Source organism: Cnephaeus nilssonii (assembly GCF_951640355.1).
Source record: "Cnephaeus nilssonii genome assembly, chromosome: 14".
NCBI lineage: Eukaryota > Metazoa > Chordata > Mammalia > Chiroptera > Vespertilionidae > Cnephaeus > Cnephaeus nilssonii.
In genome coordinates this window covers 8597229-8625190 of record NC_137085.1, presented here as the reverse complement: position 1 = coordinate 8625190, position 27962 = coordinate 8597229, and the positions used below count along the sequence as shown (strand labels likewise).

The window sequence follows — 27962 nt, the reverse complement described above, 5'->3', positions numbered from 1 at the left end:
AAAGATGCTTTAAAAAAAAACACTACTTTAAAAAGCACACCAAATTGCAAATTTGAACTAAAAATATAAGGTGCCCCCAAAACCTACAAAACATCTCTAATGTTTCTTTTTTTGTTTGTTTTCTTTTTTTTTTCTAATGTTTCTTAAGAGTGAAGCTGGAATCCAGAATGCATAAACTGGATCTAATTATCAAGATTAGAGCAGCATCAGAACTTCAACAGTATTTTGTGATTTAAATAGTTCCTTCCAGTGCATTCCATGCTTGCAGAATGCAAGAAATTCAAGATGGCAGGACCAACTGGCTAATCTTAACTTTCCCTACCATCATTACAATTATCCTCCCCTCAAGACCCTTCTTGCATGTGTAATCTTCTCCTTTGAGTAGTACCACAACAAATAGTTCCATAACCTATTTCAAATCCCAGAATATGTTATAAAGTTCCCTCCTCCCCCCCTTTTTTTTACACTGGTTCTTGACACTTAAATAACATTAAAAAAAAAATCCAAATGATTACCTAATGAACTGCAGACTGTAGCATAGCATAAAGTAAAAAGTAAAATTCGTGATAGATTTTTCTTCCTTACTTTCTGTGCATTTTTCCCCTGAAGGTAACACCCCAAACTAGCACCAATATTTTCAATCCTACTTGAATGTTTTATTTTTTGTCTTGGGTTCCTAATTACTGTTTCTCTTCCCTTCTAAAAATTCATTTATCTCTTTCAGTAAAAAGAACAGTAATAATATGTTGAACAACTCTGAAATAAATTTTGTCATGTAAAAAATTAATTACGCATTCCGAACCTGGTCACTGTAGTCCTCTGGGAATTGCCTCTGCACCTCAGGATCTGTAAATAATTGACAGATAATATTAATTGGCTTTGGATTAGTGAGCAAGCAGAGGATCACACATTAATATTTGATCAGAAGATGATAGCAGCCCTGGCAGGGGATCCAAGGGGGGCAGCTGAGGCTGCTATGTTGATGAGCACAAGGAAGGGCTCGGCAAGGCACTCCCATTACCCTCCTCCAGAAATATAAAAAAGGAAAATTTTAAAGACCTGATGCTACCGTTAACTTGAAACTATTACCTAATGCAAAAACCTCACCAGCTGCAAATTGCCCTCAATATATTTTTTCCAGAGAAAATGAGTCTTAAACTGCTTGATTTTTCTTCTTTAATCAGAAGCCTCCTTTTCATAGTTACAGATGTAGGCTTGATAAACCACCTTTATTTTAACACCAGTTTCAGACTAGGGTGGGGGAGGGGGAAGTTAGGGCAGTGAGGGTGAGAGAATTCTTTCAATGAACAAATGCAAAACTCCTTGCTTTTAAAAATAAAATACATACCTCCCAAAATACTTATAGTAAAGCTCTTGAAAATACAGATAAAACTAGGTAAAGTCTTCAAAACCAAACAAAACAAAACAATACACTTTTAGCTTACCAGTGTAAACAAATTTAAACTTGCTCAGAAACTAGAAAATATGTAAGTGAAAACACCTTTCATGACATTCAGCTTAAATGGAGTTACTAAAGGGGTCACTTGATTCTTCAATCATAATTGCAAGATAATCCAATGCCACTGTCTTTAAGTCAATATAGAAGTGTACTAATTAAAAGCTATTAGCACTCCATTTGCTATTGATTAGGAAACCATTCGATCTTTTCCAATAAAAGAAAGATTTGGTTCCTCAGAGACACATTAAGGGGAGTATCAGAATAATATCTATTTGAGAAACTATGTATCAATGCAAAAGACTTATAGAAAAGCACAATAGTTGAGGGTCCTTTCTCACCGTGATCACAATACATACTACTCACTTTTCATATCTATGTTTTAAAACACCAATTTACTTCTCTGTGAAAATGAATCCATGTAAAAGTTAAAAACCCTTCAAATCACAACCAAAACGCAGTTAATTGTTCTGCAGGGAAGAATCAAAAAGAGAGAAAACTAAGGGTCTATTCACATATTATATTTAAATCCTAGAAATACCTATTTTGTCATTAAAGTCAATGGACATAACTTTTCAAAACCTAAGACTAATAACAAAAGCAAGAATATTCAAAAGATCACATCAAGAGCAGAGAGTCCCAAAATGGGTGATGCAAAATACTTGAAGGATCTGTAGACCATTTCAACTCTTGAATATCTTCTGGTTGGCTTAAAAACTAGGGATCAATTTCTTTTTTTTACCTTCATCTTCAAATACTAGAAGGGAGAACTGGCGCTTCTACAGTATGACTAACAGAATTCTGGTGTAATTCCTACTGCAGTACTGTGCAGGGCTGCCCTGGTAGGCCAATGAATACACTGTCTGCTTCTCTCTGGCCTAAAGGGCTAAAATCGCACAAGGACTTGGTCCTCTGAAGACAGCAGGTCAGAGGGCTGTAACGGCAATAGGTAGGTCTACAAGGGAAGAATTAGCCAGCAAGATAATGAAGGACAGCCAAATGCCCAACAGACCTCTAAAAGTGTGTTTGGGGTGGGGTGGGGTGAAAGTGGAGGGAAGGCTCAAAAGAGGGCAATGGCTATAATTCCTAAAACACAAAAATGACTTGATGGGGGTGGGATGGAACAAGTGGTATTTTAGGATTTAAAATTTGTTCCCAAGACCAAAAATAGATTTAAAAAGAAAGAAAGAAAATGTACTTCGAAGTCACTGAGGTACACAGTAAAACAGAGGTTGGGAAAGCCACAAACTAATCTAAGGCTTATTCATTGTCTTCCAATTGTCACGTGGTTAACATTTACTCTTCAACCAGAAAACTTCAGACAAAAATGACTCATATGTAAATCTTTAATATCATGTCCCCTTTCTTGTAGTAGTTGTGCTTCTTGGGAACCACAAATACCGATGGAAATAAAGATGGAATAAAATAAAAAACTTTATTTATTTATTTTTTTTTTACCATTTGGTGAGGGGATGGACATCAGAAACCAAAATTTGTGGTATATTCTTTAATTTAAAAATATATATTTCTTGCTATAGATTAAAGTTTTAAAATCTCTTTAACCAACTATATTAATAAGAAACTACATTAATGATTAACTTGTCACTTTAAAATGTATTTAATTCATATATACAACATAGCAGAATTGAAGAAGAGGAGGAAACACGGATAAAAAGAAAAATAGACCTATTTTAAGATGAGGGTCACTCAAACCATATTATCCTAAACACTGCCTCAATGGTGGGCAATGCAATAAACACCACCAGCTTAAGTCCTTCAAATGTCCTCAGAGTAACCCTAGAGTGAGATTCCCAGATTTTAACAGAATCATGTTTCAAGATAATACATGAATTTATTTACTATGATTCAAGCATAAAACTTTTACTTCCTTTCTTTAAGGACCTAAAGTTACAAAAGCAAATTTCATGGGTCCTTAACACTCTTCTAAAACAATATTTTTTTTAAAAAGGCAATGTTTTTTAAAACCAAAGTCCAACCTATAAAGTTCCTTTCAATTAGCTCAGAGAACCAGTCTCATAGTTAATAAAACTATGAAAGCCATTTTGTAAAAATTAACACAAAAACTAAAAATAATTTGTTTGAATTTCTTTAAAATGTCTGTTTGATACAGTAGGTTGAAATCCTTTTTCACAGTGAGTTGATCATTATGCCATAATGTCACCAAAATATCGACATTGGAAACATCTGAGTTAAAAAGGTCCAAATACAATCTGCTTTTCTCAAGCAACACAACACCCGCCTTACTAACAGTTTCAGCATGGCACATGTACAAAACCTAGCACCCTGCAGTTAAGCAAACCGCCTTTAAATTTTCTGTCTGGCAGCAATCCACTTGCGTGTCTGTATGTTTTTACAAGTACTCTATGTATTTCATTGCATCAGCTGCATTTCTGAGTTTTAAATGGTCTGGGAACATTTTATGAAATGTTCTATATCTTTATATGGAAAATAACATACACTGGAAAACTGTGCATCGGTCTAATATTTATGTATCTATTTCTTTATCCACCATCCAATGCTATAATTGCCAATGCTCCAAAACACCTTCTCACATTCATACCCTCACCTCCAAATACAGTGTCACCAAACAGCTAACTTTAAACACAAATATCTGCAGATGAGAAAACTGCCTTGGAAAAAAGTAACATAATTTGCTTAGGCAATTGGCAGTAAGAATAGAGTTACTGGCATATGTCAAGCTTTTTCTCTAAGACTTGTCCCTGACAGAAAATAAAGAACATAGTAGTACAAAGCACCCTCTTCCCCCCTTATCCTTCTCTCACAACAACTTTCTCCAAATTTAAGTAATACATTATTATAAAATTAAAAATCATTTCCTAGGGAAATACCTTTCAACAACAAAAACCATATTTAAAATACCTTGCCAACAAGATGTATGGTATGATAGAGTCCATATTTCTCTTAGCCACGTGAGCCTACTAAGCTTCACATTATGCCAATGTGATGGGCCACTACCCTTGTCCCAGCACCATGGCCATGCAAGAGGCTGTCCCCACACAGAACAAGTGCACCACTTCCTCTGGAGGCCACAAGACATATCTCCATATTTAAAACAGACATTTCACAGCACAGACTCCCAACAGCACAATCTCATTCAGGCACAGAACATGAGCATGCTTAGAAGGTTATGTCTTCACAGCAAAAAAAAAAGTTTGATCTCAAAAATGTCTTGCTTTTTTTAAAAAAAAAGGCTAGTATTCTTCAATCTCAATAGTCCATGTTTTGTAGTTTTCTACTGTAATATACTTTTAAATCTTTAAGATATATCAGATTGCCACAGGATGTTTAATTAATAGAATAAGAGTTTGGGCAAGACTTACTAGAAAGGTGCTATAAATTATTTTACACAGGCTCCAAAACCTTGAGTTCTGCCTTAGGCTCAAAGTTCCTAGAAAACGTGGTAGACAGATCTTTTACAACAGAAATGCAAATAATTCATAAAAGTACTGTGGTTGTGTATGAGGGCTCATTTGTGCATCAGTAACTAGTATGTGTATGCACACACACACACATACACACACACATACACACACACACACACACACACACACACTCACCAAATTATTTTCCTATTTTTCTCTGTCACACTAGTGACTCCACTTAAAGGGTCAAGGCATGGCACTTTAACTTGATTATTAAAAAATACACTGTCTTCATTTTCTGTGGAAGGCATAACAACTGCATACTAACCAAATGTTACAATCTTCTATAATCCAAGCTTTTTTAGGAAATTTTAAGAGAAACTGCAAATATGGCCGTTAACCCAGGAATGTACACTGCTTTCACTTTTAACATGTTAGGAATCAAGACAGAAAATACTGCATTTAATGCCTACTAAATTTATCCAGTCATTATCTCTAGTATATTTCAGTCAATAAGAGACAAAATATTGAATGCATTTAAAGCTAACAATTATAAAAAAATCTGCCCTTTATAAGTGACACTTCAAAATTAGCTATAAACGATATAATCTCGTTCAGTTTCATGGAGTTTAAGAGACTATCTTCCTCTCCCCAACAACCATAAATGTTAATCCAAACTGTAATCAGATTTAATTTTCTGGATGAGAAGATAGGAATATGCTGCAAACCAGTAATAGTCCATTACACTGCTCTTTCCCTAATGACATTTTCAATTTTTATACACTAAAAATGTAGACTCTCAGAAAATAGTTTGAGAAGTTTTACATTTTGAGGATAAGCTCAATCTTCCCCCAAACACAATCAGAAATAAATTTTCTTTTAATCATCAAGAAGAAAAGTTAAATATTTTTGTAGAATTAAAGTTTCTTGGTAGTATGACTGCAAACTGGACCGCACTAAACTAATAAAAAGCTTTAAGGACACTACCTATTAAACCTATTATATTTATAAAAAAATCAGCCTCACTTACTTTACATGATAAAATAACTGAGTTACTACGTTAGCATTGTAACTAAATACAATTATTCTAGTAAATTATTCCATTTATGATAGTCAAAATTTACTTATTAAAAATAATATATTTTTGAAATAAATGTTTTTATAGTAAAAAAAAAAATCAATGTTTTCCTTTTCCTCAACAATCAAATAAAATGGTTTTGGGACCTGCCTTTAAAATGTTTTAAATTAAAAATTACTGATTCTAAAATACAGATTTTTATCCTGAAATTAAAAAGGAATATAATTCACTAATTTAAAAATCATTTCAAAGTACTTTAAGTGAACATTTGGTTTTCATATACAAATGGCATTTCTTACTTTAAAAAAAAAATCTATTCAGGTATTAACTTTTTTCTTTAAATCATGAAGACTGCCTGACATAAAAACTTTGAGTCATCACCAATTTTAATTCATGCTTCTTTCTATCCTAGTCTTTTCCCTCAATACTGGCATTGAAAATACATTCAAAAACTGCTTCACGGAGGCCAGCCTGATAAAACAAGAACAGGTCACCATCTACACCTATAATAAAATCCCAAAGAGCATTATTCGGGGAAGGAGAGCACAACCCACCTCAGCATGGCAAGCAATGGAACCATTCATGTGCCAGATTCCTCCTCAAACTAGCATATTCTGCCTTTCAGACATATCCTGCTCCAATGACTATTTATGCATAAACAGCAGACACTGACCTATTGTTTTCAGTTGTTGGAGTTATGAATGTAGTACAGTTACCAATTAAGTGAATCAACAAGTCCTAAATGCATCAGCTGTTGTACAAATAATGAGTCCATTGACATTATGCAGTAAAATCTAGGGAGCTTCATCTTTCTTTCCAGAGAATGGTGATATTTTGACCAGCAAATGCTACTACTTAATGATAACTAATTTCATCTACAAAAGGAATATAATAAACCTGATCCTTAACCAAACTTATGCTACATAAACCCAAAATTCAAGCATTAGTCAAATTCCAAAGGAAGCTGTAAAATGAAAAAGAGAGGGTGTGCTGGAAGGGAAATAAATGTCAAAAAAATATGTTCATATATTCTTACCTTTTCCCTACTGAATATCCTAGTTTTCAACTTTACTGGTTTGCAGCATATTCCCATCTTCTCATCCAGAAAATTAAATCTGATTACAGTTTGGATTAACATTTATGGTTATTTAAATATTTAGGGTTTTTAAAATTAGTTTCACATTTGAAACTAATTCCTAAAATCTATCAAATTGACAGATGAATATTGACTTTTTCCCTAATAGTTATATCAGACTTCCATTTAATTTATGAGTTAGAATTCATCTTACCCCATCTTTTTGTATGAGTACCACTGTCATATTTTTACTGCAATATGAATAACTACTTCAGATCTAACCTAAATGACAGCTGTGCCCTTTATGTCCTACAAACATGACATCACTGCATATAGTCTTCATAAATAGATATATCACATTTGTCAATTAGGTGAAAAGAGATAACTTATTTACTCAAAAACAAAAACAAAAAAATATTGAGTACCCACTAAGTGCCAGGCACTAACACGGGTATTTTGTATAAAATTTCTAATTTTATATTCATGACAAAGCTATAATATTGGGACTACCATAATCAGTTTTATCAGTTAAAGAAAGCAATAGGTTATCACTTGGCTAAAGTTAAAAAATTAGTATTTACTCATGGCACAAATATTCTGATGTGACTCATCCAGTTAATGAATAGGACATAGTCTTTTCTCGCAAAAAGTTTACAGAGTAACCCTAATCAAGAGTACGGAGAATTAAACAAGCAATTACCACAGGCTTGGTAAGTGCTATGCTAGGAATTGGTAGAGGGGCATGGAACCTAATCCTGGCCAGGACAGAAAAGGCCTCAGGGAAGAGCTTAACAGGGCCAGGTGTAGAGTCCAGGACTAGGCCAGGGTTCATCTCATGCTACACCTACCACACACCCTTTCTGAACAGTGTGGGGGACAGTGAGTAAGTATTCTGTGAGGTCAGGACCCGTGTTCTACTTAGCTTTGTCTCCTACAAAATACCTTATCTAAGTACCCAACAAATTTTTGGCACAATAGGAAAAAAAGGATAAAATAAACTCATTAAATACCTAGTCTCTCCAAATGGATAAAAGGCCAATTTTAAAACATCCAACAGAAAACAAGCCTTTGAATGCTGCAGGCTTCCTAAAGACACACTGGCATATAGTAAGCACACAATAAATGTTAGTTGTTGTTATATTATTAACCCCAATGGAGAAATAAGCAAGCAGTATAAATTAGATGGCTACAGATGTATAGATGTGCCTTAAGTTGGAAATACATGTGTTCCTGAAATAAACTTTTATAAACCCAATTAAAATTTTCCCATCATCTGCCATTACTTAGAAATGTTATAACTTTATCAGAAACTGATTTTCTCTTCATCGTCAGTGGTTCGAAAATCCTTAAGCTACAGTTTATTTTGCCTCCTGGCATCTGTTTGCTAATGATCTGTAAACATCAAATGCACTAGGGACTCTCCCAGATTTACAGAAACCCTGAGGTGAATCTTTGTATAAATTGAAGGACCTTTCTGCTAATTCCTTTGCTTTTTAAGTTTGCATTATGGGTTTCAGAAACAGAGTCCCATTAAATATCTTTGCAGTAATAATTACACTACTACCAGCTACCTACCACCTACTGAATGCCTAGGTATACTAGTCGTTGCCAAAGGCGGTTTATTTTATTATCTTATTTAATCATAACAACAACTCTGCAGGTAAGTAGATGTACCCCTATTTTATAAATAATAAAAGTGAGGCTCATTAAGAACAAATTCAGAGTTAAGTAACAGAGCTGGGATTCAGCCTGGATCCATCAGACTCCCAAGAATCCAACACTGGCTTTCCTTTTTGGCTTTATTTATTTACATCCTCCTGTTGATCTGTCTTCTCGTCATTATTGTGACTCAACAATAAGAATACAACTGGACAAATAACTAAAACATGTTGTCATGAAACAGGACTTAGCAGATTATAAATGAGAGCTTTCCAATTTCTTTATTTATTGCCAAGTTCAGGATATAAACAAAATGACTCCAAAGTAACTAGCACTCAATACAACTAAGTAAATACAATATTTAAAAGCTGAATTCATATTAAAAACAGAATAATTTGGAAGGGTAAATGTTACCCTTGTATCATCTATGAAAATAAAAATAATCACTTGCTAAACAGAACAAATGAGAACATAGAGAAAATGCTTTCCTACTTAAGAAAATGTGTTTCCAAGTACCTCTAAACCACACTGAGAACACCAATGCTACGGTCAAATTAGTGCACACAATATTGATAAAGCTGACACCCCAGCAAGGGAAACATGCTATACCTGTCAACCAGAAGACTTTCCTATACCAAAATTCTGCCTCTCTTCCCCTGGAAACAAGCCATGGCTGCCTAGTCCTTATCTGTACCACTACACTCACCTAGTCCTTAACAGTGCCTAAATCCTAAAATCTCTCTCTCTCTCTCTCTCTAAATCCTAAAATGTCTCTCTCTCTCTCTCTCTCTCTCTCTCTCTCTCTCTCTCTCTCTCGCGCAGGGGGGAGGGGGGAGGGGAGAGGGGGGAGGGGGGAGGGGGGAGGGGAGAGGGGGGAGGGGGGAGGGGAAAGGTTGTTTTAAAAATATACGTAACATGAAATTTGCCATTTTAACCATTTTTAAGTGTACAATTCAGTGGCATTCAGTACATTCACATTATTGTTCAACAATAACTACCATCCATCTCCAGAAGTGTTTCATGTTCCCTAACTAAAACTCTGAACCCACTGAATAACTCCCCATTGTCCCCTCCACCGCCCAGTCCCTGGCAACCACCACTCTATTTTCTGTCTCTATGAATTTCACTGCTCTAGGTACCTTATAAATGGAGTCACACAATCTCTGTCCTTTTGTAACTAACTTATTTCACTTAGCATAATGTCTTCAATGCTCATCCATGTTGTAGGATATGTCAGAATTTCCTTTAAGGCTGAATGATATTCCATTGTGTGCATATACCACATTTTGTTTATCCATTCATCCGTCTATGGACACTTGAGTTTCTTCTACCTCCTGGCTATTGTGAATAATGTTGCTGTGCACAAGAGTGTACAAATACTTGTTCGAATCCCTATTTTCATTTCTTTTGAGTATATATCCAGAAGTAGAATTGCTGGATCATATGGTAATTCTATGTTTGATTTTTTTAAGACCTTTTAACATATTTCAAAATATTTTTATTATAAAGCTAGAACTTTCTAGTCTCAACCTCTTCTCTTTAAGTTTGCTGCACATTCTTACATACTTATTGCTAGCAAATGTTGGCTTCCTCTGGAGCCCTCTCAAGTAGTGTGTGTTTCCTCTCCACCTCTCCTCCTACGGGCCTGGAGGTGGAGTAAGTGGCCTCTGTTCCTTGCTGCCACTTCCAGACCATTCTCCCTCATTTTCCAAAACCCAAATTTTTAACCTCATGTTACCAGACTTCACTCCTCTCCCGCCTCTGCTCTGTTGTCATCTACTGATCCCAGGGTTACTCCTCTTCCTTGAATCGTGGGGATCCTGGTGCACTGCCACTCACTCTTGGACTACTTCCACCATCCCTACCCATTTTACTATTCACATAGATGATCCTACTAAACCCCTGAATTCTTGATTCCTTAGCCTCCTCCCCACCAAGGACCTTGTCTTCTACCCAATCTCAGATACTCCCTTAGTCTCTTTGTGACTCTCTTAGTTTGTCACCCTCACTTGGCAAAATTGCAATCCTTGTTAAATGCAACTATCCACCCTCACCCCTCTACCTGCCTGAACTGGAGAAAAACCCACAGCTATGCTGACTAATCTAGCTTTAAATTTGGATTACTCACTGTAAGTAAGCATTAATGCAACTTGGCAGCTATACTACATTTTCCTTAATTCATTCATTCTCATTCCCCTCAGTGACTATTTCATACTTTCTCCTCTCCCCTCAAACCTCAAACCTTCTCCAGTCTCAATTGCCATTAATTACCTTATATGCCCCAACACTGAGAAAACCAAGCAATCAGAAGAGAACTCCCACAAGCCTCCACCTCAGTTTCTACGCACTTATTATTTCTGACCCCATACACTCTGCTTTCGTCCTGTTACTATGAAGAAGTGCTTGTGTCCCTTGCAAAGGACCCTGTGAACTAGAGCCCACCCCCTCACCAACTCAGACATTGTTCCACCAGTCTCCCATTTATTTTATCTCTCTCCTGGATCTTTCCCCATCAGCATGCAAACATACAGATATTTTTAAAACTTTTTAAAAGGTCAAGCCCATCCCCCCACAACTACCACCCCATAACTTTCATTGTCTTTAAAGCTATATTCTTCAAAAAAGCGTCTATACTCACTGTCACCAATTCCTCTACGCCCACTCTCTCTTGAACCTGTGCCAAACAAGTTTTGCCCACCACTTTCCTAAAACTACTCATGCACCAATGACGCACTAATGACCTTCTCGCTGCTAACATCAATTATCAATCTTCAGTCCTCATCTGACTTCACCTATAAGTACCAGTTGACACCTTGACTGCTTCCTCCTCCTCAAACCACTTTCTTCATGTGACTTCCTCAGCATCCCACTTCCCTGCCTCCTGGCTTTTCCTTGGGCTCCTTGGTGACTGACCCGTTCCTACTGAAGGCCCCCAGAGTTCAGTCATTGGACTTCTTCACTTGTCTTTCTCGGTGTCCTCCTTTGCTGGTCTCTTTCAGTCTTGTCACTTCAAATATAAATATGCACTATTAACTTTAAATTTATTTCTCCAGCTCAGGCCTCTCCTAACTCCAGACTAATTCATCTAACCATCTACTCAACATCTCCATTTGGATTTCTAACAGACATCTCAAATTTAACATGTCCAAAACTGAACTCCTGCTCTTTCTCTCACATTTCAGATCCAATCTGTCTGCCAACCCCGTCAACTAAATCTTCAAAATATATTCAAATTCTGACCATTTCTCTCCATCTCCAACACTACCACTCTAGTCTAAGTCATTCAAAAGTTACTTTCCTAGTGTGGTCTTCCCCAATCATCTTATTTAAAATTATAATTTCCCTATCCCACCATTCCTTATTCTCTTTTCCTGTGTTACCTTTGTTCCTTAGCACATTTTACCATTTAACATAATACATACTTTCGTATTATCTGTTTTTCTCTACAAATAATGTATGCTTTATGATGGCAGGGCTTTTTGCCTCTCTTGCTCACTGCTATATCCCCAGAACCTGGAACAGGGCCTCACACATAAATACTGGAAGAGGGGATTGAGGAGGAAATAATTTGGCAATATGTTTCCAAAGCACTAAGAATGTCCACATTGCTTAACTTAGTAATTGCACTCCTCAGAATCTATCACAAGGAAATATAAGTAATTGTTCTTACGTTTGTTTCAAGCATCAATTCAAAAATTGAAAGGGGAACATCAATAAACTCAACTGACCTGATACGCCACCATTAAAATGAGAAATGCTAACCATTGCATTATGAAGAAGTAACTCAAAATAGCTCAGGTATACTGCTTCTCAGTGAAAATTCTCTAACTTCTCCTCTTCACCACCAGTAGATTAGGTGCCCCTCTTATGTATTGATCCTAAACACTCTATAGACTGGCTCACTCTATTATGAGCATTATGTTACTATTAAATTTTATATGAGTGTGTATAATTATATATGTGTATGTGAGTGTGACTATTATACTATGCTACTGTCACTATTGTTTCTACTTCTATTAAGTTACTATTATGACACCATTACAATCTCCTTCTGTGGGCCTTCTAGTATGACAAAGGCTGGAAAGCTGAAACTTTCCCAAAGGCACCTGCAACTATGATATTAGGTTTGATTTAGATTCTGCTGATCAGATCCACCTGATGAGACTTGAAATCAGAGCCCAGGCAAGATGGGAGCCAGGAGGTAACATGAGGAACCTATTTCCCTGATGCACAACTAGAAGGAATGGCATGATGGTTCTGGAGGCAACAAGCTTGGTGGAGACTTCCTGAGCCCAGATAGCAAAGATAGGACTACCCTGGGGCTGGCATTTGGAGTGGCAGCTTCCAGACTCTCCCAGCTTCCTGACATGGCAGAGGTATCCTTTTGGTGTGCTCCTTCTTTAGTGCTACTCTGTAAGTCATTTCTGAAGAGTTAGCCTAAACCCTATGCCTCCCGTCTTTCCAATGCTCTCTAAGACAGAAATCTCTGCATGCAATCCCTTTTCTGATAGAGTGGTTTCACTTATCTTCAACTCGACTTTGAATGATTCACATCTGTGCATACCTCTATCCTGGACTTATCACACTGGGCTATAATCCATTTACTTGCTGACATTCTCTAGCTAACCTTAATTTCTTGACAGTGCAACCACTTTTATTTATCTTTGTACCCTCTACATCTAGAACAGGGCCATTTGGATATTTATAAGCAGGCCATACAAAATTATCAACTTAAAAATTAGCCTGCTATATATTTGGTCAAACATTTAATTAACTCACCTCTAATGCCTTCGCAGAGCCAGGCCAAATTATTTCACGGGCCAAGCATTCCCCACCCCTGATCTACAATAATACTTGACTCATAGCACATAATCATTCCTTAGTAAATTTTTAGACAACCGAAACAGCCATTTTAACATGAAAAAGATTTGGCATGAACATTAAAGTGCTGGACTGGGAGTGGGCAGGCCTAGATTCTACCACTATGTGATTGTAAATAAATCTCTGAACCTGAATTCTCTCAAATAGAAACTGAAAGTGTTGACAAAATTAGTTTTCTTGACTCTAAAATTCTCTCATTCTGTGATCTAAAATCCTTAGACAACTCATTGCTTTGATAAAACATCCATGTCTTTAATTACCTTTTAAAGAAAAATGTTCCTGAGGAAAGGACTTCTTTCTGGTTTTCCCTATAGCCCACCACCCTACAGAGTTAACAAGACTCTCACAAAGATAGAAAACAATTCTAAAGTCCATTTAATGAAGTAAAATTTTAAATTTAAGCAGCAGAGGCTACTTAAATACCATTCTATTTATGCCTTTTAAACTAAGGATTTAGGGAGTCTGAACACTGAAATAAATATTTCCCATTACAGAGCAATTAACTCAATAATTGTCCTCAACTAGACCTACACACTTGACATAGTAATGAGAATTTTAAAGACTCCTTTCATTCTCTCTGCCTGGCTCCATGACTTTGCTTCAGTAGTTTCACTTCATCATCTGGAGGGGCTGCCTCCCTCTTGCCATTACTATAATATCTGCATTCTGTGAAGGCCCAGACTCCATTTCAGATAAAACCTTGTAGAAGAAAACAGAAGAATTCTTGGGTTGGGGTAACTCTATGCAATTTCTCCTCTTCAATTTACATTTCCTCAATAGTCTTATAAACACCATGACGTGTGTGCTTTCATATTACAAGGCAATGCTCTCCTGGGTGGAATTTGTCAAGGTTTACCCAACCTCTAGACTCTGCCTGCATCCATGCTGAGAGCAGACCCAGGAACCAGGGCTGCAGAAGCGAGGCATACAAGAAATGTGGGATGTTCTGGAGTTGGTGAAGAGGCTGGTAAACAAGTCTAAAAAGAAAGAGGGTGTTGGTGGTGGGGGGGTGGGATTAGAGAGAGAAACAGAGAAAGGGGATCCAAACCTCAAGGTGCCTAAAGCAAAGTGCTCAGGGAACCCTAAGATCAAGGTGTAGCAGCAAAGGCAGTCTTATTGTTTCTCTCAGACTTACTCACAGTCCCTCACATAGATATCTTTGAATAAACAAGCAACTCAGCCATGAGAATAGGAATAGGACTTTGTCAATGTTGGTTACTCCCAGCTATAATGTCGGGTTGGGATATAGACAGGTGAATTCACAGAGTGCAGTAAACACAGATTGTGGAGTGCCACCCATATGTAGAAGGCATATAAAAACAACAGCTTCCGAAGTAACCAACTATTCAGTTCCTCCCTGACTGTGACCTACTGCTTACATAGAATTGGAGTCCTTACCTAAGCTATATTTTTGAGCAGTACTTAAAAGCCACCCTCTTCTAAAAAATGTTTGGGGAAAGGTTTTAATGTTTCTTAATACCCATTAAATATGACATGGTATAGCTAGTGATATTTGGTAGGACAGAACATACCAGAATATATTGGGTCAATTTTCCTTAGACCCAAAGAAAAAGTCTTTATACACCTTTATCCAACAAAAGCACAATGAATCCAAACAGGTACTGGACTGTGTAGCAAGTGAAAATATTAGGCAAAAGCAGAGTGGTCAGACATTTTTACCAGCTTTCCTTTATACTCATGAAATACCAAGTTTTAAGAGAGTTCCACAGGGACACAATCCAAACTTTTACCAAGCCCTCAGAATTCAATCTCACAGCTTCCCACTCTTTTCCAAAGCTTAGATTTAGAAAAGGGTCACTTAGTGTCTCTCAATAGTTACAATGTTAAGAGAAAATAAATTCTTACTTGAGGCTGCTACAATCATCACTAAACTTCATTCATAGTAATATTCTTGCATAAGCTAACAAAAATTATTTCACTGATATAAATTTTCATATAACTACTTTGGAGATTTTTTACATAATGTTACATTTACCATAATAATTTACATAATGTAACTAGTATCAAGCAGCTAAATTATTTGTTCTCTTGAAAAAGGGAAAGAACACTATTTTAAGTTAATACTATGTTTCTGAACATGACACTTTAAGGCATTCTTAAGGAAATATGTAATACAGACATTGATAATTTACCAAAAAAATTCACTGTGATCAATTCTTTTATAAAAATTCACAGGAACTGTTAATGAAAGCAAATGTTAATTTGAAATTTTTTACTCCCTCCTCTGCTGCCATCTATTAGAACCTAACTTACTGAAAATGTAATTTTAGCAGTATTTCTTTGACAATGCTACACTGTAACTACTGTATTATTATCTTTCAGATTGTATTTTCAGCAGATGTACATACTTTATTGTATCTTTTACATATACTTAGAAACGTAAACTCAATGGTCAAGTAAACAAGAAAGGTACTCTTCAGTTTAAAAAATTCATCAAGCATAATAAATTCAATTAGACACAGTATGAAGTTTTCCTCAAAGCTATACAATAATAATACAAATACTGTATTGTTCAAATATTCTCATTGTTATACAGATTGTCACATTTCACTTTTAATAGGAACTGACTCAAAGAGACCTTGGAACAAAAGTATCCTAACCAAGTAGCAGTTCCCAAAGTGTCATGCTAAAAAAACATTGCTCTCTGATTCACACAATTGAAACAATCAAGTCTGAGAACAATCACTTCTTTATTAATAGAACAATACACACTAGTTTCTTGTGTTCAAGTGATGCTAGAAAAATACTTAAACAAGAACTAAAGATGCAATATTATAATAACATTAATACTAATAAGCTATTTTTAAAACTGATCAGTTAGATATTATTAATTGAATGATGTTTTTGTGAGGTTAGCAATGATCCCAACTGTACCTGGAAAAAAAGTAAATTAAAATTCCTTAAAGTAATTCCTAATGCTTACAATCTCCTTTATTAAAAATATAAAACTAAAAACAATTCAACATATAAAGACTAAATCCCACTAGAAAAGAACTGATGTGGTTAGGTAGACAATTAAATCTTATTGAAACTAAGATGATGAAAATAAAACAATACCTTCACAACAAAGATATCACAAACAGCTGTATTCTTTAAAATTATTGGTTCAAGATATAATTTGCTCTCCTGCAGTGTCAGATGCTAATGCAACCAATTTTATACAATCTAAGCACTATCTACAGATGCACCTTCTGTTTTTAAATCAGCAGGAATCATTGACCAGCATAAGCAGTATTCCTAACTAGATAATCAGCAAATGTGTAAAGCCTGACACCCCCCGAATATATATTTGATCACATAACTGCTTCAATAAATTCACATGACTACAAACAACTGCAACATACTAAACAAATCGAATTCAGAAAGATCAGAAAGTCAGTTATTGCAAATAATCGTTATGCTGCAGATGAGGAAGAACTTCTAATAACTACCCCTTTTCCCACTCCCTAAACAAAAAGGGGGACATTTTTTTAATTTAGTAAATGCATGCTTTCTAAGAGAATTCCTAAAGGTACACATTGCTATGACCTATCCAATTTTCCAAACTACCTTATTCTCCTTTATTATAGAATATCTAACAAAATGAGGAGACAAAACATATCTATAATTTAGTCTCTCAGGACAATCTAGCAATCTGTACAAAAACACAAAACTACTATAGTAACTCAAAAAGAATAGGAAAACTTATAGCAATATGTTCAGAGGATAAAGAGAAAAGGAAACAATAATTGAGGACCTATTTGGCAATGGGCCCCAAAGTGACTTAAAACATTTTCTTTTTTAAACTTCACAACAATCCTACCAGATATGCACTATAATTCTTAAGTTATACATGAAGAAACTGAATCTTATAGGTTAAATGAATTCCCCAAACTTAACCTCAAGTTTGTAGCGTACAAAACAAGCTCTCCCCACAAAACAAACAAAAAAAGAAACAAATAAACAAAGGTTGAAAAATGGCTTCCTGGGCTAGCCAAAGACGTTAAATGCTGTGGATGAAGCTATTTTTAAGGAGATTTATAAAGACAAGTATTTTACAAACTTATTTAATACAACCTTTTCTTAAATTGAGAGTGTTTAATGTCAAAAATCTGTGACAAATATCTGTAATAAAAATCTGTAACAAATATTAGAAAATAATTTGGAAGAATATAAATAATTACCTGGCCCTGTAACACTACCATTGAAGGCCACTAAGTGATTCATTTCATTAGTCTCTTGAATAGAGCCAAAACATCATGTTACCTTGAGTTCACAAAGTACTGTGCAGTCTTCAAAGAACTTTCTTTCACATACTTTAGAATCCAAATCCTCAAAACAATCCAGAGAAAAAATTAAAAGACTATTGCATGAAAGAAGAAAATAGAGGTTTTCTAAACACAGATAGCAGTACTCCTGCTAACTCTATTCCTACCCACTCTTGGGGGCAAAAACATGGCCACTGGATGGCTATAGATGGCTCACTGGTCTTTCACTTGCAATGGTCCCTCAAGTCTAGAAGGAGCAGGTCACTGCTGGCAAAACTGTATGGATTCCACAGAGAGATTACTATCCTCTTCCAGAAATACCCAGTCTCTCTATGAACAACTCCAGTTGTTACCTGCATCATTTCAGAGATGACATAGTTGAGATTTAGAGCTTATATTATTAATGAGGTCTCAAAATAAGTGGCAGAGACAAGATTTAGACCCAATCATTGGCCTTCAAGATCATAGATTATTACCTTCCCTAGGTAATAACTCTTCTTTATACCAAATAAGATAATTCTTCTTTATACTAAATTACCATAAGACATGTACAATTACAGAGATTTCACTATAGAGGATTATAAATAGCATGCTGGTCCACATGTAGGGAGGTTTGAGGAAAAGTAGATCCTTTTATCTGAAGACATACACTTAAAAATGTTAATCATCTATGTGAAAAGGTGTAATGATAAGTTGGTCAACTTCTTAATACATTACAATTTTTATATCCAAATGGTATATCTCACAAAATAATAACCTTAACAAGGCAATACACTTATTTTAATGTTAAATTGTTTGGGGAGTCCCTTTGGAAACCTCCTTCAAATGTTCATTTAAATCTCTCATATTTTCCTACTTGGAATATAATAGATACAGTCTTCTGGAATATGATTAGGAATTATATACTAAAGGCCTTAAGAATGTACCAATCCTTTGACGAGGTAATTCAACTTCTAAAAATATATTAAAAGGAAATTTTAATAAATGTACATAATGATGGTCATTACAATATTGTCTATAATAGCAAAAGTAGGGAGCCTGTTTTATAAAGGACTGACTAAATAAATTATGATGTATTTATGTGATGAACTACAATACATCCATTAAAAAACATATTGTAGAACATAAGTCTTCAAAGTGGAGTCCCTGAGTCATGAGAATCATCCTCACCTAGAAACTTGTTAAAAATACAAGTTCTCAGGCCTATACCAGACTTACTTAATCAAATTCTGAGCATGTGGTCCAGCAAACTGTGCTTTAATAAGTTCTCCAGATGACTGCTACACACTGAAGTTTGAGAACTATGATAGAATAGTATTTTAACAACCACCTACTGAGACCTTCTCTCCATTCTAAATTTTAAATTAATATACATTCTCTGCCTCCTTTGCTTAAAATTCACACACCATACAAACACATGCACACAGACATTTACACATACACAAAGTTATCCTTCACTATCCATACTCAAACCATCCTAAGAGTCAGATAAACATTTGGATGAACCTCTTGCAAATCTGAGTTCTTGCTATCGGCAATCCAAAATTCAAGGACCAAAAGTAGCCCTAACCATCCAAAATCAAGAGACAAAGAGATTCAGAGAACTAGAGATAATGTGGGCACCTGTGTTAACACATCCCAGAATGTTGCCAATAATCATATTATACCCACGGATTAAGATTAGAAGCTATTTTAGTTTTTTCATTTTGCTTTTCTGAGTTTTACAATCTTTAATGTAGGTATTCTAAATAGAGACTTAAAAGATTAGTTTAAAAAACAGATTCATATTGTTCATGGAAACTAAATAAAACATTATTTAGAGATACCTACATAAATGGTAGAATGATCATGAAAAGAAAATGATGTTTGAAATGGAGGTGCAGTAGTTATCTGGGGGTGGGAGTGAGGGATGATATGAGGGCAGAGTCAGGGAAGGAACACGCGGAGAGCCTCAAAGCATAGAAGTGCTCTATTTAAGCTACTTTGGTAGTTTGTCTTCAAAGATATCACGAATAATTAGTCCCATCTCTTTGGCACACGCCACTTCACCCACCAAGTGTAGAGTCTGTTTCCCCTCTCCTTTAATGGGGCTGACTTCATGACTTGCTTTCAATAACAGAACAGAGAGGAAATGACGCTGAGCCACTTTAGAGCCCAGGACTGACTGTAAAGGTGTGGCTGCTTCTACTTTCATCCTTTTAGGATCTGGTTGCCATGTACCTGAGGCTGGACTTCTGAGTGAAGATAGGCCTCACGGACAGAGAAAGGGTCAGCCAGGACACAGCTGTTCCAGCCACCCAGGTGAAGGGTGAAACACATGAGTGAAGCCATCTTGGACATATGAGCTCCCGGCTGAATGAGTGACTCCAGCCGACACCTCACAGAGCAAAAGAACTGCCTTCGGAAGCCCAGCCAATCCCCAGAAGCATGATAAATCAGTGTTAGGTAACTAAATTTTGAGGTGATTTTTCTAGGCAACAATAGATAACTGAAAATAAAAAATTTTATTGCTGTTTTCTATATTGTATATATGACAGTCTTTTGCAGAATTAAAGTTTTAATTTGTAAGTCATTTACATTCATAGTGAATAATATAACATTCAATATTCAAAATATACAAAATTTCTTTTCTTATGAGGTTTCAAAAAATGGCAGGAGTAACAGCACTATCATTATTACATATGTCAGTTTCCTTGTCATAAATAAGATTGGCCTGTACTTTTTTTTTGTCATCATTTTTGTATTTGGGTTACAACAACTTAGTAAAGTGAAGAAGCATATCACTGAGAAACATATTTCAGAACAGTTTAAATAGCACAGGCATTCTCTGAAAAGATGTGAATACTGACTAGCCAAACCATCTGGAACTGGCAACTTTTTAGAAATAGTGTTTAGACAACTTTACCAAATTCCTCCGTGAATATTGTTCCAGGTACATTTTCTCCCTCCTCTCCACTTATTTAGTAATGTGTATTTTCCTTAAAAATATTCATTTCATCTCAAATTCATAAAAAATATACACATTATTCTCTCATGTATAAACAGACAACAGACTGAAAAATATACATAATAAAATAACAGGAATTATCTCTGAGTGTTGGGAAATTTTTTATGGTGCATTTTAAAATTTTTCTTTCCCAAATATTCAAGAATAAATGTCACACTTTTAAAATGAAAAAGAATGTAAAGACTAAAGAATAAACCATTACTTAGCTCCTGTTCTAAGAAAAGGACAGCATCTAGAGCACTAGTCTGCAATGGCTGACAGAAATCAGTAATGTGAAAACAACTCTGACTTAAGCACATTCTTTCCTTATGGAAGATGAGAGGTAACAATTTCAATTACTTGAGCATTTGCCACTAATACCTACAAAAACAGATTAACTGTAAGGAAGGAGATAAGCTATGCTTGTGTGAGATTTCATAATATCCCCATAATAATTCTGTCCCATCAAGTCTGTAAGAGTTCCAAACAGACCACTTAACAGGATTGCCTTCTCATGCCTTTTAAAATTCATTGTTGTCTCTAGCTTTGCAGGAGACAGGATCTAGTTCCTTAGCCCAACAATCTGCAGAGGACAAGCACACAAAATATCATCCCAGTGGACACAATAACACAGCAGCAACCACAAGCTCCAGCCCACCCCTTGCTTCTATTATCATAATTTATGCATCCTTAGAGACAAGAGTATAAAACAATGATTAATGCAGAGAACGCCAACAGCATCAAAGGTTTGGAACTGACCACTAGCCTTAAAGAAAAAGATCATAGTTCAGTTATATAAATGTTTATCAAATCTATATAAAAATTATTTTAAAATGGAATCACTTACCAAGCTACCACAATAATAACTATTATCATCTTAATCCTTAAAAGCTTTGCTTTCCTTTTGTCTGGGTCTGTCTATGACCCAACATATAAACTGGATTTTTATTTATCTTTATAGCAGTTGATTTTATCAAACTAATAATATTAGCCTATAAAGTCGCCAGGGCAATAAAATTTAACAAGAGCAGTAATTTGAGCTGTTAGAGAATGTCATTATGACAGACATGATATAATGTTAACATCATCATTATATAGTTTATATGACAGATGTCACCATAATAAATACTAACAATATTGGAGATATCTTTTCAATACAGTGGAAACTGCCATCGTTTACAACATACCGAAATAAAAATTCCTTTCAAAAACATACAGGTTAAAAATAGATATAGGCTCTATATAAGGGTGGGGGATTTAGTGATGCCAGAAGTTTGGGTGATGCCATTGATACCGAAGGGGGATTCTAGGACCTTGAATGCTGTAACAAGTCAGAAAGGCTTTGTGGGATTACACTGCTTGGAGAGCTGGGTATATCCTCATTTAGCTGCCCTAACTTAACACAGTGTTGCCCAGAGGCTACACTAGACTGTGCTACACATACAACAGTGGCTTTCAAACCTCTTTTACCCATTATCCACATTAAGAAATATGTTATATGTCCACCTGATACATACACACACCCACAGACCAAATGTTTCAGGAACGATACTTTTCTTACTATATGTAATTTTTTCTGATAACTCTTATTCTATTCCATTTCATTTTTAAAATTCACTTCAAGAATTACTAAACTGATTCCATTATCCAATAGTGCTTCACAACCTATAGTTTGAAAATTACTGGTAGGCCTTTCTTAATGCTTAGTATATAGGGGAAAAGAAGAAAGGAACAAATACTACAAACTCACTATGTACCACATAATATACAATAAGATACCATTTATGTCCTAATTTAATTCTTACATCAATCCTATGAGGCAAGTAATGTTCTTCCATTTCAACAAGAATACACATTCTCAACAAATACTTACCAAGTACTCATATGTCCAGGAGTACTATGCTAAACTCTGCAATAACTGAGCAGTGAACAGAACATGGACTCAAAACGCATGCGCCCATGGAAGGAAGGTATTAAATGGGAGTTTAAACACTACAAAGAGAAAGCATTTATATAACAGCACATAACAGAGAGCTGCAACTTAATCTGAGAGATTAAAAAGGCTTCCTGAAAGAATTATCATATGAGCCCACATTTCAAGGAGGCAAAGTAATAGTATAGACAAAAGTATGGCAAAGGCTAGTGGTGTGGGCAGAGGGAGCAACCCTGATTAGAGGCAGACTTGAGACAAGAAGGAATTTGGGTCAAAAGAAGAAATAAAAGAAGGCCATGTGTTAATCACTGAGCACAAGGGAAATGAAGCCAGAGAAGGAGGCTGGCACCAAGTTATACAGGGTCTCACGAGATACATTAAGGATTTTGGTCTTTATTCAGGTGTAAAGGAATTCACTGAGAAATTTTGAACAAGAAGGAGAGGGAGGAAGAAAGAGGATCAGATATGTTTTCCAAATATTACTCAGGCTATTCTGTGGATAAGGGACTGAAATTAGCCAAAGCTGAATACCAAGTGTAGTTAAGTGGCCCAGCAGTAGTCAGAGTGAGAAGTGGTGCAGATTTTGACACAGTTGGTGGCAATGGAAGTGAAGAGAAGTGAGCAGACTTGAGAGAAGAGGTAGAATTGGACATGAAAGGTAGGCAAGTGAGTGAGAAAGGACCAAGACAGAGAGGGAGAGAATGACTCCCAGATTTCTAGCACAAACAACTCAAAAATGGGAAAACTGTAGAGGAGTAAAAATCCTAAATTCAGCCTGACATCCTATGAGAAGCCATGGAGTAAACAATGTGATATTGCATACCTAATAAATATCAGAATCCTGCCGGGTATATTTAACACCAAAATCAAAGTTCTTTCACAACACTGAGAATGAAGATGAGAATTATGGTGGTGATAATGATGACTACAATCAGCTAACAGGTATTGAACTTCTACAGTGGGCTACGTACTCACAACCAACCACCTGAAAAAAGCTGAGGCTTAGAGAGGTGAAGTACCTTGCAGAAGTTGACAAAGGAACAGCACTAGGATTTAAAATCAGATCAAGATAGATTCCAAAACTTATGCTCTTAACATCTAAATCACAGCACCACACAAATCCAGAGTGGGGATACCAATACCTCTAATGCCCAGTCACTTGCCAACAAGAGATTCAAAGTTCTTTAAAGTATTCGATTCATCCTTGTAAATTCTACCATAATGCCTCATTAGTAGTTTGCTGAATGCAACGTGAAGAAAGTATGTACCTGATTTGCTGTTACATCAATTTTTAGATTTGTAAAATCACTGAGAATGAATATTAATAACTTTAATTTTTTTCAATGTATATAATTTAAATTCAAAACACATGTAACTTCAAAACTGAGAGGGTCACAAAGTGAAGAAAAGGTGTCAAAATGGCAAAAATACTCTTTTACTAGTAGATGGGTTCTTATATATTCCATACAATTTTTTTTCTGACACCAGCTAACCTCTCAATCTGTCTAAGGTACTACTAGAAACTGTTACTTTGTTTCAAAAAAGGGGGGTGGGAAGTGTTTAGCCATCTACTCCAGTATAAGGTTAAATAATTACAAAATAAAACGAAGTTCATCTCCTTACCAAAAGTTTACCTTTTTGAGAAAAAGGTTAACTTCACTGCATGGTACCAAACAGTGAAATGAAAATTCAGTTCAAGAACATTGGTATCACTCACCCATCTTTTATAAATCTTATTTAAAACTAGAATGGAGAAAGTTGTTTCAAAGTTAATCTCATGGTATGTACTGTAAGAAGGCCTTCTAAGAAGGAAACCTTGGCTTCATTTACCCAATAAATATTGAGCATTTCTTAAGTGTGCAAGAAGCAAGTTGCCATATTTCATAAAATTTAAGAAGTCATTGAGAGTAAAATGCACCATCAGCCTATTACTATTCTCAAAAAGAGGGAGGGGAAATAAAATTATGGTACAATGGTTTCTTATCATTAACTCACACTTATTGATTCAGTTCTTTAGAATAGATTTTTTTATCTAACGCTAATGTGTATACTTAGAAAGTAAAATATAAGTACAATAAGTTAGTAAAAGTATTTCTAAAATGCCTTCACATTCCGATAACATTCTTTTGAATCACTTTTCAACTCAGAGTCTTCAATCGAAGTTTTCCCACACAATATCATCCCCTCTGCTACCAGGAGCACTTGGTGATGCAGTATTCTTTAAAGAAAATTAAATGCTCCACTATTGCCTCCAAGACTTTTTCCCACACTGCTGACACCCATTCTATAATGAATGCTGATATAAAGGATGTCCACAAAAAGTTTTCAGATGGAAATCAGGATTCATATTCATTTCTCAAATGGTCCTGAAACGTCAATAGTTGCAAATATCCAATTGTACCACTAGGACTAACAGCCAAGTTCTTCCATGCCTAGGCAGTGACATCATAACAGCTGCCTGGCTTGCAGCAGTAACAGGACCCAATCTATTAAAAGATGCACCATGATTTCAGACATTAAACTATGGGATAAAATGTGTCCTAGAATCAATGAAATGAGGTAAATTGGCTCTAATTCTACAAGATGGTACCCTTATCACATGAAAGTCTCACCTGAAAAGGAAGATGTGATTGGCTGTAATTTTTGTACCCTGCCTGTTGGCATGTGACTTGCAGTGACCTACTCTGTGAAAGTTGTAGCCAAAGAAATGTGACTGTCAGTGAACTTTGCCAATTCGCAGCCAAAACGTTATGGGCCATCACAGCTCCATCGTTTCTCTTCTCCTTCCACCAGGAGGAAGGCGTGTTCCAGATGAGGGCTGTCCCTTCAGCATGTGTCCCTGACGGAGGTCCGAAGCTGATCAACCAAAATGTACTGTGGGAAAAGAACTAACTGGTTTTTCTTAGCTCCTGAGATTTCTGGGGCCCCTTTGTTTCATTTATTAAGGCAGCATAACCTAAGAAACATTTATTAATACAGAAGATTCTTGAGATGAACTATAGACGGTAAAAAATTATTCCCAAATGTCTGGGCCAGAAAGCCTCCTGTAGGCCACGACATCCTCCTCTAGGCCACCACATCCTCCCCACCCGCCACTGTTACAATACACATTTCCCCCTCTTCACCTTACTACCAGATGACTCGTGTCAAACCATTCCTCACACCATACTCCATGCTACTCCTAATTCTCCTGGCTAAGGTTCTCAATACTGCTTTCCTCTGCTTCTGTGCATCTTGCCCCTCAGTCTTGATTCAAGATACCATCTTCCAGTGGCTCTCCATCTAATCTATTCCTGTTCTCTACCATCACCTGGCATCCCACCTGGCGTGTCCCCCAAACCTTCCAACTTCGGCACAAATTCTGTGAACAACCATCTCATCCATTCATCAAATGTGAGGCTCAAACATCAACTAGATTCTCTTAGTTGGAGGTCTATCAAAAAGTACCTTTACAGCCCTAACTGGTTTGGCTCAGTGGATAGAGCGTCGGCCTGCGGACTCAAGGGTCCCAGGTTTGATTCCGGTCAAGGGCATGTACCTTGGTTGCGGGCACATCCCCAGTATGAGGTGTGCAGGAGGCAGCTGATCGATGTTTCTCTCTCATCGATGTTTCTAACTATCTATCCTTCTCCCTTCCTCTCTGTAAAAAATCAATAAAATATATATTTTTTAAAAAGTACCTTTACAATTCCTCTTTCACACTGATAATGAACCAAAGCAGGAGGAAAACAGATAAACTATAAAATATATAATCATTTAAATCTAACTTAAAAGCTAGAAAATAACTTCTATAATTCTAACAAACCCATGATTAATTATACAGTATGGATTGAAAACTATCTATAGAGAGATTTAACAAGAAATCAAAGCCTGTACTGTATAGCATATACTTGGAAATTGATTTTTTCTATTGAAAAAAATAGCTAAATACAACTCAACTACTTGTGTAAGAGTATTCACATCCAATTATTCATGTATACAAAACTAATTATAGGTTTTCTGTAGTCTACATTACATATAAATATATATATACACCCACATAATAATACTCATTCTATTTGGACTCATTTCTATATCACTTATATATCTTGTATATCTGCCATAGAATGTCAAGGTAACTGTTATTCTAAAGTCCAATGTGTGAAAGAGAAGGCCTAGAACAAAATTATTTAGTGCCTCAGAGGAAAGCTTTTATTGTAACATTGGACAACTTCATTAACCTATGTAGACATCAGTTTCCTTATAAGGAAAAGGGGAATAGTGCCATATTCCTCACTGAATGAATGTTATGATTATGAAACAGTATAACAAATTTAAACCACTGCCTGAATAAAGAACTCCTTTTAAAATGCTAGCTGTGCCCTGGCCAGGTACCTCAGTTGGTTAAGAGCATTGTACTGATACACCAAGGTTTCAGGTTCAATCCCCAGTCAGGGCACATACAAGAATCAACTAATGAGTGCATAAATAAGTAAAACAGCAAGTCGATGTTTCTCTTTCCCTCCCCTCCCTCTCGAAAATCAAGAAATAAAAATATATTTATAAAATGCTAGCTGTATTTCCACTCCATTTAAAGTGAAGTAGGATTTAGATCAATGTTCCTATTCAGAAAAAAATAAAACACATGAATAAAATATAAAAAGGAATATCTGTTCAAAGGCATCAAAGAATTACCAAAAAGGCATAAAATTAAACAGCCAAGATTCAGGAGAAAAAAAAATTTTTTTTTAAATATTCTAGCATTAGGGGCCACATTTGCTCCTCATGATGTGGACTGATTCCAGAGAGGCAAATAAGAGGCTAAAAGCTGATCAGAGGTTTCAAATCACCAACAGGGCAAAGAGGACAAAACTAGAATTTAGGGCCCACAAAAGGGAGGAAGTCCCAGGAAGCACTTCAGGCTTTGGGTTTATACCCCAAATAATCGCACCCTATAAGAAAAAGTGAAAAGGAAATAGAAAAATCCTCACAGAGACTGAAGCACATCTTCAAATAATCAAAATCCCTAATTGGGAAAGAAGGGCGGATGGGGTGAAAGAATGGGAGATTGCTAGTGCTCCTAGCCTAAGGGGCAAAAATAAATGTAAATCCTTACCTTAGGCCTTTAAATATATCTACTTTTTAAAAATACACAATGATTGGCACTGCAGAAGAGTAGAGAAGACATGATTTTTTTCAATAAATAGTCCAAGGTCCATTGAAGATCCATATGGCAAAATAGT

The 27962-nt window shown here is 35.9% G+C and overlaps 1 protein-coding gene across 13 annotated transcripts in view; it reads right to left on the bottom strand.

Annotated features, from left to right (window-relative positions):
* Positions 1–27962, bottom strand: part of DENND1A (DENN domain containing 1A) — a 470320-nt gene that overhangs the window by 353407 nt on the left and 88951 nt on the right. For 12 of the 13 annotated variants that reach the window (XM_079791022.1, XM_079791014.1, XM_079791024.1 and 9 more), the window contains one exon: positions 803–846. In XM_079791022.1, the coding sequence (XP_079647148.1) occupies positions 803–846 (44 nt within the window). Of the gene's footprint in view, positions 1–802; positions 853–27962 lie in introns of those variants that run through there. The other variant, XM_079791018.1, reaches the window with a different exon arrangement.